Source organism: Vanessa atalanta, chromosome 17, assembly GCF_905147765.1.
Source record: "Vanessa atalanta chromosome 17, ilVanAtal1.2, whole genome shotgun sequence".
Lineage (NCBI taxonomy): Eukaryota > Metazoa > Arthropoda > Insecta > Lepidoptera > Nymphalidae > Vanessa > Vanessa atalanta.
The window spans coordinates 8,394,229-8,414,685 of NC_061887.1; the positions used below are offsets into that span (position 1 = coordinate 8,394,229).

At 33.8% G+C, this 20,457-nt stretch overlaps 2 protein-coding genes and 1 long non-coding RNA gene across 7 annotated transcripts in view; all 3 read right to left on the reverse strand.

The window, feature by feature from the left end:
* The window catches only part of LOC125070232 (zinc finger protein 608-like), a 91,305-nt gene extending 89,485 nt beyond the window's left edge, over window positions 1-1,820 (reverse strand). The window contains exon 1 of the mRNA XM_047680006.1: window positions 1,508-1,820. The gene's annotated coding sequence lies outside the window, so the exon portion shown is untranslated. The remainder of the gene's footprint in view (window positions 1-1,507) is intronic.
* An 888-nt stretch (window positions 1,821-2,708) lies between these two features.
* On the reverse strand, window positions 2,709-11,469 carry LOC125070237 (E3 SUMO-protein ligase PIAS3). Of its 5 annotated transcripts, none has more exons than XM_047680017.1 (13): window positions 11,299-11,452; window positions 9,665-9,831; window positions 8,778-8,934; window positions 7,585-7,718; window positions 7,098-7,275; window positions 6,489-6,590; window positions 6,176-6,416; window positions 5,833-6,067; window positions 5,477-5,637; window positions 5,108-5,317; window positions 4,445-4,633; window positions 4,132-4,225; window positions 2,709-3,739 (listed from the first exon to the last, which is right to left on the reverse strand). In XM_047680017.1, exons 2-13 carry the CDS (start codon window positions 9,802-9,804, stop codon window positions 3,733-3,735), a joined length of 1,848 nt encoding a protein of 615 aa, XP_047535973.1. In that variant the 5' UTR covers window positions 9,805-9,831; window positions 11,299-11,452; the 3' UTR covers window positions 2,709-3,732. The 5 variants fall into 5 exon arrangements, with proteins under 5 accessions (XP_047535973.1, XP_047535970.1, XP_047535971.1 ...); XM_047680014.1 differs by having other exon boundaries at window positions 7,585-7,727; window positions 11,299-11,451; XM_047680015.1 differs by lacking the exon at window positions 11,299-11,452 and adding an exon at window positions 9,947-10,273 and having other exon boundaries at window positions 7,585-7,727.
* A 6,144-nt stretch (window positions 11,470-17,613) lies between these two features.
* On the reverse strand, window positions 17,614-19,829 carry LOC125070263. Its single transcript, XR_007119876.1, has 3 exons — window positions 19,671-19,829; window positions 18,907-19,091; window positions 17,614-17,709 (listed from the first exon to the last, which is right to left on the reverse strand). It is a non-coding gene; the product is annotated as an uncharacterized LOC125070263 (long non-coding RNA).
* Between the last annotated feature and the right edge of the window lie 628 nt (window positions 19,830-20,457).

The window sequence follows — 20,457 nt, forward strand, 5'->3', positions numbered from 1 at the left end:
TAAGTATTTATTTTTCCTAGCTGACTTGGTTCGATACATTATAATTTTTACACACATATTTCTCTAACTAACAGTTTTGTCAATCAATTTATCATGGAATCAGAAACTTATATCTTTTTTACTGAGGGTCCTGATAAACAACAAAGATATTAAACCCCATGCATATTATATTTCCAGAATCATAAGTGTCATATGAAGGGTTTCTATTAGCCTTTATAAGTGACCGGTCTTCCTAAAGAATTTCTGTAGGTACTTATCGCTCTGTAAGCCCCTTAAGCTATTGAAGCAAAACAGGCAACAGACCAGAAGAGTTTTATAATGACGACATTAACCCTAATCAACAGCTGTTTAGTTATTTTTTTTTAAATGACGATGAAGTTTTATGTATCGATAAAAGATTGGAGCTTGTTAATTATAATGATTAATCAGAATGCCTTTTAAATTTCACCGGTTTATTATACAAGCATAAAAGTAAAAGAAACAAGTGCCAAGCCAATAGTCGTTTCTGTTTCTTTTGTTAATTTATATAATGAAGTTTTTCCGTTTCCCTTTGAATAAAATCTACCGTCGGCGCGGTTGGCTTGCATTCTAGCAATGGAGCGGCGACTATATCCATTATGAAGTTAATGATTATTCAAATAAGCTCGTAAAATTAATAAGGTATCTATTACAGCGCGGCATAAAGCGTAATAAGTGTCGCATTACGTAGGCGGTGGAGAAATTAGTAGCGATGTCCCCTCTAATATTCTTATTGCGATCATACTTGATTCTTTAAATGGAATATCGAACTTTGCTGTGTATGGAATATCGTTTTTGATCAATTAAAGGTGACATTCTAGCCAAAATGTTTTAATTATCATATAGAACAAAGATAGGATATTATAGGACTGCAGATATGAGAGGAAAATGTTTGCAACTAGAACTCAATGCACCGATTCTAATTATAAATTTTGCTATGGTAACAAATTTATGTAAATTAATAAATGATATGATAATAAAAAAAAGCAAGTTACATTATAGTGAAGTATATTATAGCTTTCAAAACGTGATACAAACGAGTGTCAGAATTAAATGAATGTGAGCCATTTGTGTGTCGGCTCACAGGCTTTGCCTTATCGGCTCCCTTGTCGTCTAAATGGGAAGGCAAACAGCCCACTGCTTGTTGACACGGTCCGATTCGACCGCTTTATATATATTTCGAGCGCGGCGGCCACCAGAGCCATTATCCCATTAGGAAAGGCATTACTCACTTTCAATATGAAGCTATTAGACGATGCCGATGCTCGCAGCACGCCGCTATATACTAATATCAACTTGCATAACAAGGATGAGATAAAACACAACATTAAAGGTATAACTGAACTGAAATCCATAAAAGCTTTTGAAGTGCGGAGCGATGCCTCCCCGCCCTCCCCTAATCCCCACATGCACCGGTTGCGTGCGACGTTTACATGATTCCTTAGAGTCGGATCCATTTACTACACACCATTATACAAAGAGCGCTCACCTCAAGCTGCACCGGTCTCTTCCATACCGCCAAAACAATCCTCGGCTTTGTTTCGATATGCGATCAATACGCACCCACCGACCCTCTACACCGTAAAAGCAAAGTAATTTACTTTTAATCACCATTCAACACATAAATGAACACGGCCGACCCGTTTCACTATATTAGTCGCTTCAAACTTCACATAAACACGTACAGTACACCTCACTATCGACAGTCAATCCTTGGGGCCATGTAATCAAATCCATAGTAGGTATAAACAAATAACACTGGTGATTTCACGGTGGAACACAAGTTTAGCGTATCGCACGTCAGCGCCGCATCGAGTCGGCGGACGATCGCGGAACTCACCTAATGCGAGGAACGCTACGTGTCCCCCGGCCGCGAGGCCCTGTTTGACATGAGAGCGAATGAGATACCCTATACGTTGTGTACAATGTTGAAAAAGGATAAAAGATTCTTTGGCTCAGCACAAAAATGTGAGAAGGGCGCATACTAATTACGACCAGTGGCGTCGCTTGTCAATGCTATCGCAGATTTATCCGCGGTCTTGTGATAATGAGTGTAGTATTATATCGATAAAGGAGAAGGAGTCCATAATACAGTATCCAACAATTACGCGCACAATTAAGTTCATTGACCTAACCGTTGTTGCGAATTGTTAATTCTTGTTATAATTGTGTCATTAGTAGGCAAAGAATTAGCTTTTTAATATTTTAATTTTTACGCATAATTTATTTGACAGTCAAGTCGATTGATGGTATCATAGAAAATGTTAAGGAAAAATATTTTTAAATCGTAAAAATACTATGTTATATGAACGAGATGTAGAAGTCAACAATTAATTCATATATTTTCTATCAACTTCAAAACTAAAGTTATAATGGGGGTGACACATGGGGTTAACTGCAATTTTGAGTGGAGTCGATTATTCAACGAAAATCCACTACCAACATTGAGGTGTCATTCCTGCTGTTTTCGAAGTAATGTAAACAAAAACATACAGGACATTATCGACGATGAGGCTATAAAACAATTCTTGAAAATATGATGTATTTCAATAATGGTGAAGTAATGAACATTTCTAGATATAACATAGAAAAATAAATATCAGAATTATATAGGATCTATTCTGTCAAGAAACTTGCATTAAAAGATCCAGGCATCTAATCAGTAGTAAGGTATAAAGGAAAAAAAAACAGTCTTGATATTTACATTTATTGTTATTCTACATTATCTTATTTTTTAGCGTTTATATTTTGGAAATGTGATCGCTATGCAGTGAAATTACCTCACAGACGATTATTATAATACAATTATAAAAATTATCCTATTTCTTAAAATAAATAAATTAGAACAACTATTTTTATTGGATGATTTATTAAAGCTAAGAAACTGCTTCTCTGAGGATCTTGACACTTAGTAGAAAAAGAGACAAAGTAGATTCAATAATAGTACACATTTACTAAAATGCGAAACATATACTGTAATTCATATTTAATTTTGTGTGGAAAGATCTATAAGAAAAATATTCATTCAACAATTATTACGGAAGGATTGCTAAAGTTGCATTATTCAGATATAAATACAAGGGTCACTTATATCTGGATTTGTTTTTAAATGTCCAATATTGTACATCATTGCTATTGGTATGCAACTCTATGTAATTAAATGCATAAATAGTTCTTTGTACATTTCATAAGGAGAAAAACAACAAAAAAAACACCACAATCTTTTCATATAACATACACCTGCTGTCATTTTTATACAACAATAATATCATATGACATTTTAAAGTTTACTACTACGACAGAACAAAAGACAGATATTACTCATAACACACAATAATTGTAGTAGTATATAGAAATTCACAAGATTTTATCTCTACAACACATAATCATTTGTTTTGACAGTCGATATTTGATTCAACAGCTTTACTGTTACATTAATTTTCTTTATCAATGCACTTGAAAAAGGAATGTGCAATAGATTCTGAAACACCTTTCATTTCGTTCATTCCAAGTTTCGTCAAACGCTCTCGGTGAGTGTCTAGTGTCTCCAATAAGTGTTCACTTTATCATATCACTGCAACCGTTTGCTTGTTGCGCTGACGCTCGCGTGGCTGTTTAGGTAGGCAAAAGTGGTACTTCTGCATAGGAGTGCTCCTGTTCATCTTCAGAAGAATGGCCGCTGGCGTAGGATGGTCGACCACTCTTCTCCCTCAGTCAGTACCTGACAACCAATAACAAATTCAGTAAAAATCAATATTTTTCATAGCTACAATAAACAAAAAAAGAAGTAAAAGAAAAACAAAACAAACAATTGTCACCCTTGTGTTAGGTTTGCTACATATTGATAGATAATGGATAGTTTGATAGGAATTATTACCTTGAACGTAATGTGTTTAGTTTTATTACGATTTCTATGTTTGGAATAGGCTCCTTACATAGAAATCCAAGAAAGGTTTCAGGTATTGATTGTAATTTACCAACAAAATATGGTGGATACTACAATTTGCTTAATCTCTGTTGTATTCAGTTGTGAATATTTTTGATAAACAGAACTTGCATTATTCTAAAAAAGAAATCCCCATTAAAAGAGAGTAATAGTTTTAAGTTGTTTACCTTCGATACGTATCATGGCTGTCCCTGTCTGATTCGGCATAGGGTGCCCAGTGTGATGGGGTGGCGTCATTATCTTCAGTGTTATTACTTGTACCTAAAACGAAAATAGAATTAGAACACTACAACATATCATTCATTAAAAAGTTTAAAACACAAGTTTAATTAAGGGGAATTATGTCGTATCCTTAATAAATACATTGAAACATATATTGAATTGAATATAAGATTTGTTTATATATATATTCCTTCTTCGATTGAAACAGGCTATTGGACTATTAATTCTTACATTTTCACATTCATTTTTTTTACTTACAATGATCATTCGAGACGGTAGATCGCGGTGACGATGCGTCGTGCGTGAGGTGAGCTTGCGCGCTGTGTGAGACGCTCACGTGAGAGTGCGCGTTCTGCGGAGACGCGGGCGCGGGAGGAGAAGGACTGTCCAGAGATATTACTGCACCGCCACTAGGCGATCTGTACCCACTTGACGAAACTGCTTCGGCTAAAACAATAATTACATAAGAATATAATAATATGAACATAATTAATAATAATTACATAACAACGTAACAAGTAAATCAACCAGACCAAGTTGGCGACGATAGATGATATATTTACAATTTAATCAAAAATAAGCATGTTTTTTACAAGCTTTTATTTAACTTGCAAAGTTTGTTTAGTTTCAAAAGAGTTGAAGCTCCAAACAAAGGATCGCCAATAGTTAAGTGCCGAGAAACGAAAATTTCTATACTATAATTATAAAAACTTGTTATTAAAAATGGGTTTTTACTATTATTTATTACTGAGTAAGAAAAAGTTTAACTCATAGCTGCTTGCCCAGAATTGACCCCACCTTTGGTAAAGATAAACATGTGTATAAACAAGAAAAATAGTAATAATATTTGGTATGAACAATTATTACTGTTTCAGATAGGAAATCATTATAATTAATATTAAAAATATATCTGAAGCTTACCACTAGATGTTGTGTATGCATCATCAGTTTTTATCGTAGCTTCCAAAGAGGATGGAGATAGCTTTGGCTGTGGCAATTTTCTTTTGAGTGGTAATTCATCATCTGAGTCTGAAGTGAGATCCACTAGTACTTCGGCGGTTTTAGGTGTTCTTCCTTCCCCAACCGCGGCTCTTTTGGCTCCATTGTTACTACCATCTACTGGTATTACTTCTACAACAATTCAATTTAAATATGAGCAATTGAATTGAAGAATAATACATTGATTCAGATTCACATAAGTAACTTTACTATTTGTATATGTATAGTAGTAGAAAAATAAAGTTTAACTTGATCCGACTGTATTAATAGGACTTTAAATGTTTTAGTTACCGAGATCATCAGATATGAGGGTAACAGGTTCGGTAGTGGGTTGTACGGGTTGCGGCGCCCTGGCAGGCGGGACGTGCGCGGACCAGTTGCCGTCCGCGTGCAACTGAATCTCGTTGCACTCGCTCGCTAGCCGTGACGATGTTAGTACTTCTTGGAAATATCTGGTAAAGATTTAGCATTTTAACTAACTGTCCATAATGTATTCAAACATCTTTCAATTAATGCAAAAAATATTTTTAGTTATATTATTGATTAGCCATTTATCTTAATGTGTCTGAACTTTACATTATATGAAAGTTACAGTTGAGAGAAATACAAAATTGTAAGAAATATGAATAGGATTTCCATTGACTTACCCATCAACCACCAAAGAGTCATAAGGTGCTGGCCTATCACACACGGGACACAGCCATGTGGGTTTCCTCTCATTCATCTGTAGGAACAGTGAGGCATCGAAGCACTGCAAGTGTGGGCAGTTACCCGGCCGACACGGACATGACATACGCATCTTGCCCAAAGGACACATAAGTGACACTCTGAGTGATGTGGTTGCTATTTCACTGTCATAATCTTCTGATAATTTTTCTTTAACTGGTGAAGAAAATATGAGTGTTATTTAATGTTTCATAGTAAATATTTTATTATGCTATGCATACATTGAAGTACTTGTGCTTACAAATGAAGTTTAGCTGAACTTACTCAAGGAACGTGTGTAGTCAGGATTCTTAGTGCCTTTGTTCTTCAACCTCTGTAGCAACTCTGCAGACGACAGTTTCCTGACCATGAACACGCTAAGCACGTACGCTCGCGTAAAGTCTGCAGCCCATGTCACGTGTATTGTATTTGCTACTGTAGGAGATAGTTTCACTAGTGATGAGATGTTAACCGGTCGTGGTGGTCGTTTTGGCTCCGGGGTTGGCTTGTTTGTCGGTATTGGATTCTGTAAAAAGTATTGTTTGTGAGAATTGTTTATGTTACTTTGAATATTTAACAAATAAGTTCTTATACTTACTGGTAAGGGACACATCTTATTATTAACTTTAACATTAACACTAGGTGGGAAGTAGTCTTCTTGTTCACAGGAAGTTTCTAGCAGACAAAATCGTAACTGAGCCTGTAACAAAATAAGATATTCATAATCACAAGGTAAAACTATTTTTTCATTGAAAATAGACATTCATTGTAATTATAAGTTGTCATCAGAGGTAGATTTCTAAAATAGTTTGGCAAATTTTTAGAGTTTGGCAAGTAACAATTTTATATTTTGTTCCATACATATTATGTACTGCCTTGGTTTTTGTTTTATTTTATATGACTCAATTAAGCATTAGCATACCTCATATTATTTTATAATATTTTTATTTGTAAGTTAATATAGATAATGCATTTACAAAAAAAAAATGGTTTATCTGAAAGAATATATAATTATTTAAAAAAATACACATAAAAGATTTAAGAGAATTTAGTATTATTATGATATTAGTGTCATGCATTCTAAGCAAACAAATATTATTTTAGTATTGGTTTATTTGCAAATATTACACTAAAATGTATTATGTATTTATAAATAATGTTGTCTTTTTATAAAAAGCAGTTAGACTCAAGCTTGCCTTTTGTTTACCTGTATAACATAATCGAGCTTATTACTAGTTCCAACAATGTCTTTCCCTGACGCGATCTCTGTGGCTTGCTGAGGTGTGAGGTGGAATATGAAGGTGCCTTCTTGCATACGACCTGCCTGCATCGGCATCATCGTTGAAGGTTTCATTAACTCCGCCAGTACATCATAAAATGGTAACCTGGTGATGAGATCAGGTAATGGATGGAAGGCCAATAGCTTTTGAAAATTTATTTCTTAGAATATGACAAGCATGGCATTAATTGTATTGTATTATAGCATCAAGAATATTTTAATGATCTTTGACACAACAATGCAATTATCTACAGTTAGTAAACGAGCTAACTTCCCAGTTTTATTATATTGGGTCTGAATTAAAATAAGGAAAAACTATAAATTTAAAATATATTCCTAAAAAAATTACAAGTTGTTCACTATTTGCTGCCAATAGCCTGGTCTGGAGTATGATTCGATATTCATTTACACTCACTTCTTAAACTTGACATCTGGATGCACGGGGAAGGGCGGCAGCGGCGCGGTAGGCGAGGGGGACGGCATGGGCGCCAGCGTAGCCCCGCCGGCGCTGCTGTACCCGTGGTACATGCTGCTCGCATATATCGGGTTCTGACGAGCCTGCGCCGTGTACAAGTTTTAACTGTTCCTTATCTATGTTACTGGTGCTAGGGCTTTATTCGAACCCACTCATCAGTTATTTTAACGCCACACAGTCAAAATTGCCCAGTGGTTAGAACGCGTGCCTCTTAACGGATGATTGCTGGTCCTAACCCAGGCAAGCATGCTTAATTTGTGTTTATAATTCATGTCGTGCATCGTCAGGAAATCTGCATACAATTTCATTGAAATTCTAGCCCATGTGCATCCACCAACTCGCATTGGAGCACGTTGAAATAAGCTCCAAAGCCTTCTCTTCAAAGAGCATTCTCATCATTCTTCAATGGTAGTAGAGCTGAGGTGCTATGGTTAATGTCGCATTAGCAATAACAATTTAGCTCATCACCGTCTTTGCTAATATTAATGATCCGATTGGGCTATTTATCATGTTTGTATACTCTCGAACTGATAGAAAGATTTTAGACTTCATTGTCGAAAAATTCTCAGTATCAAACCGGAGACTGAAAACGTATACAATCCCATGCCTTGGAAAGCCCTTAAAGCTGCTGCGGTTTATTGTCGGATTTATTGTATTATGACAGTGAGGGAATAGAGTGCACTTGGGTTGCTCACACACTTGTGCACTATTATATGTCGGTGTTGGTCACTTTTGAGATTAGTCGTGTTTGCCGTAATCGGTCAGGCTGATATGATATTTTACCATATAAATCAAGGGGCTATTGCGTGATGTAGTCGTAATGTTAGAGGCTATGGATATATTGCTCATTTAATGTTAAAGTATTAGTTGTATTTTGTTTGCTTCTATGACTAGGTATACAATTTTTAAGAGAAGGATTTTATGAGGAGTTTTAGTACTTATTCGACCACGCATCCTATCTCCAACCCGCATTGGTACACCAATGCGGGTTGGTGGATGGTGACGATTTACGATGTTTTCCTTCATCGATAAGCACGACGCTTCAAAATAAGCGTATCAAGGACTTCATTGGTACTGTATTATAAGCCACCATAGCTACTCAGTACCCCAAATAAAGAACTCGAGACACTCACCGTTACTGGCATTGACTGTGACCGTGAATCCTGCGGGTTGTACCCGGTGACTGCGGGATGCTGATACATTGTACGAGAGCCCGGGATAGCCGGTGCCAGCGGATCTTTGCCCTGATTGCCGCTTCCGGGCCCTCCAGACGATAGCGCCTGACTGTTCCTAATGATTAAAAGTAAATTCATGAATATGTCTAAAAAACGATTTCATATGAGTGATGAAATGATACATTATAAATATTCAAGAATTCGCACATTAATAAAACTACATTTATCACTTGCTCAGTATCTTTATCTCAAATAATTTAAAGACGTGGTTTTTTTATTGTCACACATGCATCTTATAAATGTAGAAAATGTTAAACCAATATTGTATCACAACATTTATACCGATCACCAACACCGCAAGCTTATCATCATGCATACATAAACAGATGACACTCCGAGTGTATTCTAAGGTCTAGCAAACATACAACATCACATACCAGGAGTCCTTCGACCATTTGATCACAATGATTAACATTATTTTAACATTAAATTATAACCAGAAGCTTCTTTAAATTTCATAACTACGATTACGATATTTCAACAAAACATGTCACTGATGGTGACATTAATAGATTTACTGTTACTGAGAAGCCCTGGTTACTTCAGTTGCTAATTCGCTGGTGGTACTTACGCAAAGCTTTGACATTTTATCTTGGTAGCATTGATTTTATCATGGATTACATACAATTTATATGATATTTTAAAACAATAATGTTTATTAAAATAATGATACTAAAACAAAATGTCTAGTGCAATTCGTCATCGCCTAATATAAGAAAGACTGCTAACTCATTAGGGTCATGCTGACACAGCTGCGAGAAAACGCGGGAGGACGTGACACTTGCCTAGTTGTGGTGGTCTTTTGCGAACGTTGCCTGTTCTCATAGGCTTTTACTCGCGAACTAATTTCGGAAGAGTTTCCATTTGCGGCGGGCTCACTCTGGGCAGCATTGACTACCCTCGCTGAAGATCGTGTTTTAACCATTGTTGACGACCGAGTGTCTCATGTCAACTGAAATTAGGAGTCCAAAAATGGACAGAAATCACTATAAAATCGCTTTCAACCTATTGAGATTCTCTGGAAAATTTCTTGTACACCGAAAAAGGACTCTCCTTATTTCTCTTACCATGACTGGAGTTCAACGGGACGGGGGGGGAGCTACAGATCAATCTGCAATTGAATAGTTACCCATTTAGTCTACAATGGTTAAAACATGTCTTACAGCTTTGTACTAGGCAAACCACGAGATCCAAAACGAAGGTTTAATTTGAAACAATGCTGGCGGTCCCATTATTTATTTTAGAGATCAATTATTCCACTGCAGCTGTGGAAGATTGCTAGGGAGAAAAGTTTTATTAAAGAATTTAGATTTTGACAAAATTAGAAAAGTACTGGGACGACAGGAGCTGGGTAGTAAGAGAAATAAGTTGAAGTCCTGTCAAGGAAATTTTCCAGATGTTGCATTGAACAAATTATAAAACCTTAAATTCAAATTTTATCAAATCTACCGGGGCAGGACCACCTCTATTATAAAAAATACAAAAAATAAAGACAATAATAAATTTTATATTTTTGTAATAATAGGGTAGTTCATATGAAAAAATACCATACATAACAACTAACTGCTTCATTAGCAATCTTATAATTACTACAAATATATGAGCACATATTTTATTAAAACAAATTATTTGTTTAGGCTTTGTCCATAGTTAGTCGATAGTTCTATAAAAAATATATAAGATATTAGTAACTACTTTTATTTAAATCAATATTAATATAGATGGTATAAATGAGCATTTGTATACATTGTTTTTCTCATGTTATTAAGTATGTATACATTTTTATTAAAATAATTATTACTTGTGGTTTTGTTGTTTATTTTCTTGTTGTGATGGATATGTAAGCCATCATATTCTGATCACGGAATATTAATCTAATTGTTTTAATTACCTTTATAACTGCCATTAATATTTTAAGCTATAAAATTTATATTTTATCAATAAAAAATAATTCTCATATACATATTTAAAAAATAATAATGTTTAAATATGCCTGCTCTTTTTTTCTAAACATGTAATGATATTAATATCAGCTTAGCGAAATAGAGTAATGTCTTAATAAGCACGCCAAGTTGCTAGCTTTACAGTGAAGTAAAAAGCCTGAAGTAGGTATAATGATTTTAACTCAAGTTAACAATTTCTAATTACTTTAGAACTATAGAATATTTTTTTTTTTTTGAACGAGTAAAATAATATTTAATGTTCTAAAACAGATGAAGAGTGGTTCTCAACCACGTTCTATTAAGCCGGTGTATAATAAAATAAACCTCACTTTATTACTGTAAATTATGACGATCTTTCAAAATTAAAGCATGGTTTACTATTAAACACAAACAAATCCTAATTGTGTTTTTGAGTTAAAACGTATACAATATTTAAACCAATATGGATGTCAGTCAAAATATTCAACGTTACTCACCATGATATTGCGTTACCGTAATCGTAATATCTATTCATATTAAATTTAAGTTAAAAAAGTTACACTGATATTTAATAACACATATATAAACTATTTACGAATGTCTTTCACAAAACGCCATAACTTGACGCTTGTTGGTCAGTCTGCGGCAGCCACATTGGTTGGGCATAGACACATTTTTTTTTCGACATTCGCCATAATAATCAAAAGGAACCGTTTATCGTTCAAATAAAATTCAGGTGTATACAGAGTATGTATAGTGATAAACTAATCAAAAATAAGCTTTAAATCGACGACTTATTAAAGAAAAAATACTTCATTAATTGTACTAAATGGTTTTCTCAAATTAATTTCAATATTACGCAGAAGAAAATTACCATAAACAACGGGCCGGTGATGTCATTTCCTTATCCTTTTAACTAGGGTTGAACATATAAGTTTTATTTACTATTCTTAATTTTATTCAAAAGTGCGTTTATACATACTTAGAGAGCATGAAAATTAGGATATATATCAGTATGAATAATTAAATCCGAATCTTATAACATAATATATTCCTACGTCTGGTACCACTCTGACTTGACCACCTTCTTGATCTATTAACTAGACTAAGCCTATAACGCTAAAAATCTCGAAATGCAAATCCCAGGTCAATTAAAGTGTGTAATTGGGTTTTTCGGTAAAATAACTCTCAGAAGCAGTCCAAGTTACAAGTAGTGCTCTACAGTACCACGGCCGCCAGTCAAGTGATTATGGTAAAGCCTTTGTTTCTACTTGAATCTCCTTGCCTCCATCTGATCATATTAAATTATAGAAATGTTGTGAGAATTATCGGAATGATCATATAGATAGTGTAATCTGTGTTTGCGTTTGTATACTATAATTTTTATTTATTAGTTGGTTAGTTATAACCTCCATAAAAATAGCTACTGGGGCCAAAATCAGTCATGAAGACATAACCACACTATTTCTCACTCCCAATTTTTTTCCTCTCCAAAATGTTTCATTACATCCTATGTAATTTGTCTTTCGTCACTTAGCCCTTTTTGGGAAAAAACTTTTTTATTTATTAAAATACCAATTAAAACACTTGTAATACACATTAAAACCAATTTAAGTTCATGATATTTTATTTTAAGGGTGACAAATAATATATTATTACTAAGAGAGCACGAGATCGACACCAGTTTAGAAATCTTCAAAAAAATTTCAAATATGTAAATAAACTATCCGATTTATGAAACACGTCAGTTTAAGTATCCGAACGTTTCGTTCAAGAATTTAAAGAATTAAATGTAACATGGATACAGTGTCAGTTTTATGAAAAACGTTTTGTTTTCTGTTAAGATATGTATTTTTAGCTGAACAATATATACATGTTATTTTAGGTGAAGTAATAAAAAAGATATTACCCATTTTCCATCACGCATTATATTATTAATTAACTAAAGCATTTCTGAACGTTTATTATAATACCGGAAACGGATGTTTCTATATTTTCGTCACTACCGTTTCCTAATGAATAGGGCTGTGCTATGTCTAATAATTATTTCGACAGTAACAGGTGAATTTAAAACATAAATCTTTTTGTAGACCAAAAAATACTTAACTTCTTAATACAGAACTTTTCTACGAAAAGTTTTCCATTTTTATTTGTTTGAAAAATTTCTAACCCTAATAATGATAAAAAGACTAGCTTAGTTTCTTTAATCAATACAAACATATATAAAGTTATTATTAAATATTAAATAAGTACCTCAATAAATGTATTTATGTACGTCTAATAGAGCCGGATTGGCCCAGTGGTTAAAAAAACTGGGATCTTAACCGATCATTCTGAGTTCAAGCTGGCCGAGTATCATTTAATTTTCATGTGCTTAAATTGTATATATAATTCACCTCGTGGTCTGCGGTGAAGGAAACATAGTTAGGATACCTACATAAGGCAGATGAGAATCTGGCATAGCTTTATATCATAGAAGGCCTTTGCCCCGAAATGGGACATTTACTGGTTTTTACTTACTTCTACTAGAATAAAGTAAGTAAATTTATACTGGAACATGTCGCTTTATAATATTTTAAACAATCAAGTTGTTGCTAACCAATGTTTTATTATTTTTAAGTAAGTTATAAAAGACAGGCGAGGCGGGCTCTTAGAAGCGCATTTTCGTGTAAGGTGTATACTTCTTGCATTGCCAAGGGATATTGCTCATTGGCTCATCTATGTGCTTCCCAAACAAAAATATTCGTCTAGTGTGCCATTATTTTTTTAAAATAAACTGCTGAAAGAAAAAGATATCTGAAGCAGTTGTTTATTAAGTTTGACAAGTCTAAAAAAATTACTAAACAATTACAAATACCATAAATATCATTAATTGTTCTCAAATCAATTAAGAACGATAAAATCTTCACGAACATAACTTACGGTCTTAATTAAAATGTGTTGGTAAATACAATAAGTATTTAATATAATGTAAATATTTCGTTATTTTATATTTTATAAACCAGGAGGTCTACCCGATTACTATATTGCACAAAGTTACACTCATAATATTATTAAATATACATTGATAACCTCTAAAATAGACTATATATATTCATTTAATATTAACAGGTAAATGTATTTTGAGTGCACCACATAGACCACAAAGGTGCAATTTGAATACCACGAACGCGGAGACGAGATCGATGAACGTCAAATCGGGCTTGCACAAGTTGTGTGACACCCTCTGCGTGATCGGACCATAACCGCTCACCAAGCGCTGCCACTCGCTGCCATACTCGTGCTTCTAATCCACCCGCACCTACCGTCGACGACCACAATGTAGCTTCTCCCCCTTCCAAGCACGTCATGCTTTTCGAAGACCATGGTCGATGTTCATATACTCGTTGCCATGAGTTAAAAGGTGCACCACCAGAATCGGCATGCCAATCTCCATAGCCACTGTTTAGATCCCATGCGTCTTCATGGGATAGTATAGTTCGCATTCCGGTTATGTGTTTTTGTGTCCAAGGAACATTACGAATTTGAATACCTAGCCTATGTACATATGATTTTAAATCTACTTTTATACGATCCGATAAATGCGTTGACCATAAAACTGTCAAATTCGGTATTTTTTTATTTACTTCTTCTAGATGTTGTAAAATGTTTCGAGTGATTTGTAGTCTCGAGTCGGTCGTTTTGGTTGAATTTAAACATTCCAACCAACAATGTTCGGAGATGTCGTTACCGCCGAGATGAAAAATTTCATCTTCGCCAGTAAGTTGAATGATTTCATTGTATATTTTTGTAATAGTATTGTAGATATGTAAATCGTGTGTAGTATTTTGACTGCACATAGATTCGCTGTTGTATGCGCTAGAAAGATCCGCATCAGTATATTGTGTTAATCCATTGCAACTCGTTTCTCCCCAGAGCCATGCGTCGCACATAAATGCAAAAAAATCAACTTCTAATAAAACCCTTATACCACGTATGTGTGCATATTTCACTATTGCACGCACCTCTTCTGGGTTGTACATCGCGCCATGTGTATACCATTCGTTTTGAACTAATTGGGTTAAACTGTTAAATTTTATAGATAACCCTTCCGCGTCCATAGCATGCCAATGAAAAGTATTAAGCTTAGAAGCAGACATAACGTCCAAGGTTCGAATGATTTCATTTACAGGGAAATAATTTCGTACCGTGTCTAACATGAATCCACGGTAAGAAAATCTCGGACTGTCCTCTATCTCCGCAGCATTAAACATTAACAAACAACCTTTATACGGATCTAACCAAATTAGTTGTGATAGTGTTTCTAAAGCGTGGCGTGCTCCACAGAAGGAATTCGAACTAATGTTTACAATAAGATATCTATCAGATAGCCTTTTTGGATACAGTTGTAATCGATAGCTTTCGTCGGTGTTAAAAAGCATCCTCGGATTACCACTGCCACTTCCATTGATCGCAACTCGAATTTCAACCGTGTGCCACGCTTCAGTGACTCCCGTACTATTTTCCATTTTACGTAAATCTTGCGAAAATAGCTCGAATGATCTGGTGCAATATTCTCTCACGATTTCTGAAGGAAAGGATAATATTTTTAAGCGAAAGAAGTTAGCACGTACCGGCACGGCTTTGGTGGACAGAGTTACCACTCCTGTGGGTATCGGCCAGAAATGCAAAGGTGTACATATCATGTTACAAGTTACTAGTGACTGCAGTTTTTCAACGTGTATTGCTTTTGCGGGTACACATTTTTCGTCGATACATTCCCAAGTCCACAACGGGAGCTGTTGCCTGTAAGATAAAACAGTAGGTAGTATTTTAAAAAGTCAGTAAATATATTTAAGATATAGTTTCTAAAATATATTTACGCTTTGAATGTGCTAGTAAGAGTTATGACATTTATTATTAAAATAGTTATAATCTTGTTTGGCATTTTAAAAATACTTTTGAATGATTAAGCTGTCCTTCATTCGTCATTCCATATTTTTTGTATTTTAAATCTTTTAATATTTTGTAATGTATGTATGACATTTAATGACAGTAATAGCATTTTATCATAGAATAAGTATAGAATATACTTTGACGAAATAATCTGTGTTTAAGCCTAATGATTAACGAAATTGACAACTAACACGAAAAAGAGTCAGCCACTATGCGGTCAGTACTTATCAGTAATTTAATCATTAGGCATAGTATTCACATTAGAACATGTTTATATGTAAATATAACTGATGAATTTATATTTTTAAATGGGACATGTTTATATAAATAAGTCTGAAATCATAACAGGCAAAAGTACCTAAAGCTGTTGATGTCGATTTTTTTTTATAAAAGCCACAAGTCACAGTTATATAAGCCACATAGCTTAGAATTAGGGTTGTAGAGGAAGTGATTATGAGGAAGAGGATATTTTTCAAGAAAGAGGATGCGGACGAGGAAGCGGATTAGGAAGAGGATGATAGGAAATTATAAATACTACCGGAACCAACCGAAAAGCCGTTGTCCTGTCTGTACATAACTAGGTACATACATACACAAAAATAATTAAACTAATCTCAAACACACACAATAAAGAATCATCAAAATCGGTCCAGCAGTTATGGACGAGTGACATACACAACACACACATACACACAGTACACAACACAAGCACACAAAAAAGATGAGTGAATGTTACAATTTATTTTAGGAATTGAAATTATTTATAGTATATTATAAGCAGTTTTTATTTTTTATTAATAACTTAAGTCGGATGTTATTAATCAAAATAGAGTAATTGAATACTTATAATCGAAAATAATTATAGGGAGGTTAATTTTATATAAAATTCCTTATAAATTCCTCTTAAATTTTGAGGAAGCGATAACGGAAGAGGTTTTTTTTAATTTTTATTTATGAGGATGCTGTAACGGTTGAGGAACACAAAATATTGCGGAACTTCCGCATTATGAGGAAGCGAAAGAGAAATCCTCTGCAACCCTACTTGGAATGGTAAAAACGCTGTATTGAGTTATTATTTTAATTTATGAAAACAGAAAACATAGTGAAGATTTAAATTAAAATATTGTAGATATTCAAAATGACTACATAGAAGTCCCTGATAGTGTGTATCGTTCTTTAATCTCAATGACGTTTTATAGGGGAGAGTGTAAAAATCCTTATTAATTGTTAGCCTGTGTATTGGTTGTCTATAATCAGTGTGTATCTTTCTGGTCAATACGCTCCCACCAGCTCTCCTTTATCGATTACACCCATGCGCAGTCCATTCATAATCGTATATTAGTATATATTCTATTTCAACCATAACAGGTAAAAAACCAAATAAGCAACATTTGACAGCAAATTGACGCGATGGAAGTAAAAAATAAGGTGTAATAGTGTTGTAATATAAATAAAGATATATTAATCATAAACTGTTAAAAAGTAGTGCACAATATAGCTGAGTTATTAGCAAATCGCATGAAATACGTAAATCTAAGATTTGTTTTTCTTTCTTCTCCTGACCTTACTTCCATTGCAATAGGCTATAGGTACATGATTGAGTACTTTGTATCGCTATTCATACTACATAATAAAAGTCAATAAGTCATATCTAAGATTTTTATTTGGTAATAATCAGATACATCACAACTAAAACTATTAATAATCCATATTATTATTAAGCGAATATAAAGACAGCACTCGTACATAAATTAGGTAACCACACAACGCGACTCCAATTAACCAAGACGAGAGACCGAATATAACAATTATTAGGTCTTTTATCAAAAATAAGTTGTACTTTCCGTATCCATTTGGGTACAAAATACATAACTCCATTAGAGCTGGGAAAACCAGGGCGATAAGAGTAGTACATAAGTTTCCGACGAACGCAACGAATGCACCTTGAATCGGCACCAAGTAACAGACGAAAACTGTAAACATATTTAATTGTTATTACTATGTAATATTAGTATGATTTTTTTTTATACTTTTGCTAACGACGCAGTAGCTGTACCATTTATTAATAAATAATATTAATACCCTACAACACTTAGGAATAATATACTAGTAAAATCAATTTAATGTAAAATATTGTGTATATAATATAATAAAACATTACATATTTTATATAAAAAGCAAAAATTTTATATCTTTATAATATTAGTATTTAGTATAATTACACAGTCTCATTCACTCTTCAAACCGGAAAACAACACAAAAATATATACATAGGTAGTGCCGTTTAGCGGTAGAAAAAGTTATGTATCATGATGTACCTACCTACCTTCTCAGACGGGCTTGCGCCGCGAGTCGAACAAAGGCGTATAATTGAAGTTTAAAGAGCTTATCGTTCTGGTGAGGCTATCAAAACCATAAATAGGCTAGCTAGGTAACCACCCCACAGTTACATCCGCGTCAAATTAGTTTTTCCGTTGGTCACGTAATTTATAAGCCTATATAATTTGTTAGTTTGCGATGAGGTAACAAATAGACGGCTAAATTTATACGATTTTTAGACGTTAATATCTAAATAACCGTTGGAGATGGAGATCAATATATGAGCCAATTTTGACACGTTTATGTCAAATAGTTTTTGAGTCATGAGGAGGTCAAAAGTGGCTCCAAATGGTTCGTGTAATATTACACACGGTGCTGCTCGCCATTACTTGTACTTGGCTGACACGCTACCGCGTGTCTAGATTCGTATTTATGTTACGATTAGCCTGATACTACTGATTATGAACTATAAACATAAAATTTCAGACATTATATATACAATATACGTATTTATACAAATTTCAAGATTATACTAGGACATTTGAAGTCGGAATTATCGACTGGAATAAATTTTCCTTTAACGATGATCGCATAAAAGAACTTGTTTGTTTTCAAGTCCATAATAAAAATGGCGAGGTTTAAATTGTTATTAATTTGATTTTCAGTAACTTATTCTCACATCATTATCGTGCGATATTTTTCGAGTTAAACTTTAAAAATGCCGCAAATTATACATATAATATTATTATTAATATTATATAAACAAGTTGAAAGCAATACATTTATCGCTAATCGATATTATTAATATATACATACTGTATAATATACTAAAAACTATGAAATATACTGACAAGAAGTCAAAACAAAAGCTGGTCTTGCGACACATTCAATTGTCTTCAGCGTGCTGTCCGAAGGCACATAGTGCATATTCCTATTTTTGATTACTTCTATTATAATCTGAATCGCTGGGTAACACTGTATGGGATAGGCAAAAGCGACTGCGATTAAGTATAATCCTATCGCCAACATTGCTGAACTGAAATAGTAATTTATTTGAAAGTTGAAACATATATAATTGATATATAGAAATCGATGTTGTTATATCTGTTTGATATTAATAGACCTCTTCACCGCTTGACCCATCACCGCGAAAGTTAGCACATATACTTATGTATATTTTGACGTAGAAGGCTTACTTATTTATTAAAAGAGAAATTGTGTTTAAAAGACGTTAATTTTAAACAACGATTGCAGGTTCATATTTGGGCAATCACCACTAAGTTTCTCAACTGCTTATAATTCATCTCATCTCCAGTGGAGTCTTAAAAACAAAGTAATGAAATCTATATATTTCTAAACTTATTGACAGGAGCACGTTTCCCTATAGGCCGACTAGGCCCGGGCCTAGGGTGGCAAAATTTAGGGGGCGGCAAAGCTTAGTTGATAAGATTTTTTTTAGTAGTTGTCCCAACAATGAACACACAAATAAATATTAAAAAATTCACATCATTAATTTTAATGATTTACAGGGAGAAGGGAACGGCATCTGCTACAGGCCTGGGGCCTATCAAATCGGTGCCTTCTCATTAGTTAATAAATTAATATTTTTACATACTCATCATCGAATGGTAACGATCTTAAAACATTTTCTTCCATAGTACCGAAAGACCAATACCCCAAGACACCGAATAGGGTAAGAATTATCGTAGTTGTTAGCATACTGACGCAAATTACACCGTTCGGCTTTGTAAGAACTTGAGGATTTTTTAAGGCTTTGTCGAGGGATAATACCTAGTAAACAAATATGAATTTAATATTATTAAAATAAATAAACATTACACATTTTTACATCTAGTACCACTAAGTAAACAATCTTAAATATTGAATAGGTTTTTACCACACCGATAGCACTGAAATTAAATAAACAAGTGCCGATTACAAAGTATAGAGCAACGACATCTGTGGTAGCGTAGATCAGCACTCCATGTGGCTCCAAGAAAGTGTGATATACAACCAAGATTAAGCCGATGAGATTCAAAAAATTACCTACAACAATATATAACAATTCCTTAAAAAAAACTAGTTGTTTTGTAAATGCCACAAAAATTGATAAAAAAAAATAGTTTTTATATATTCATAGCTTTCTATTGATGGAGTTTCTAAAAATATCTTTTAAAAGTTCAAAGTTAAGATAAACATTTAGTAATTATAAGTTAAATTTATAAAGTTCCAATAAATAAAAATTATAATACTAACTAAGAATTATATGTTATTAAGAAATTACCGAGCATGGAAATATAACTAACGATCTTTAGGGACTTCATGAAATACTCGAGTAAAAGGTAAGGAACCAGTAACGCAGCGATCGCTGGTCTAGAAGTCTGCCAGTCCATTATCTAATA

Bases quoted from the DNA above. Each gene is read 5' to 3' on its own strand.
- LOC125070237 (XM_047680014.1), bottom strand. From the start codon at position 9,804: ATGGTTAAAACACGATCTTCAGCGAGGGTAGTCAATGCTGCCCAGAGT. The intron at 6,417-6,488 runs GTAAGTATAAGA...TACTTTTTACAG, and splicing joins ATAAGATGTGTCCCTTACCA to AATCCAATACCGACAAACAA. The intron at 5,638-5,832 runs GTAAGTCAATGG...AATCTTTACCAG, and splicing joins GACTCTTTGGTGGTTGATGG to ATATTTCCAAGAAGTACTAA.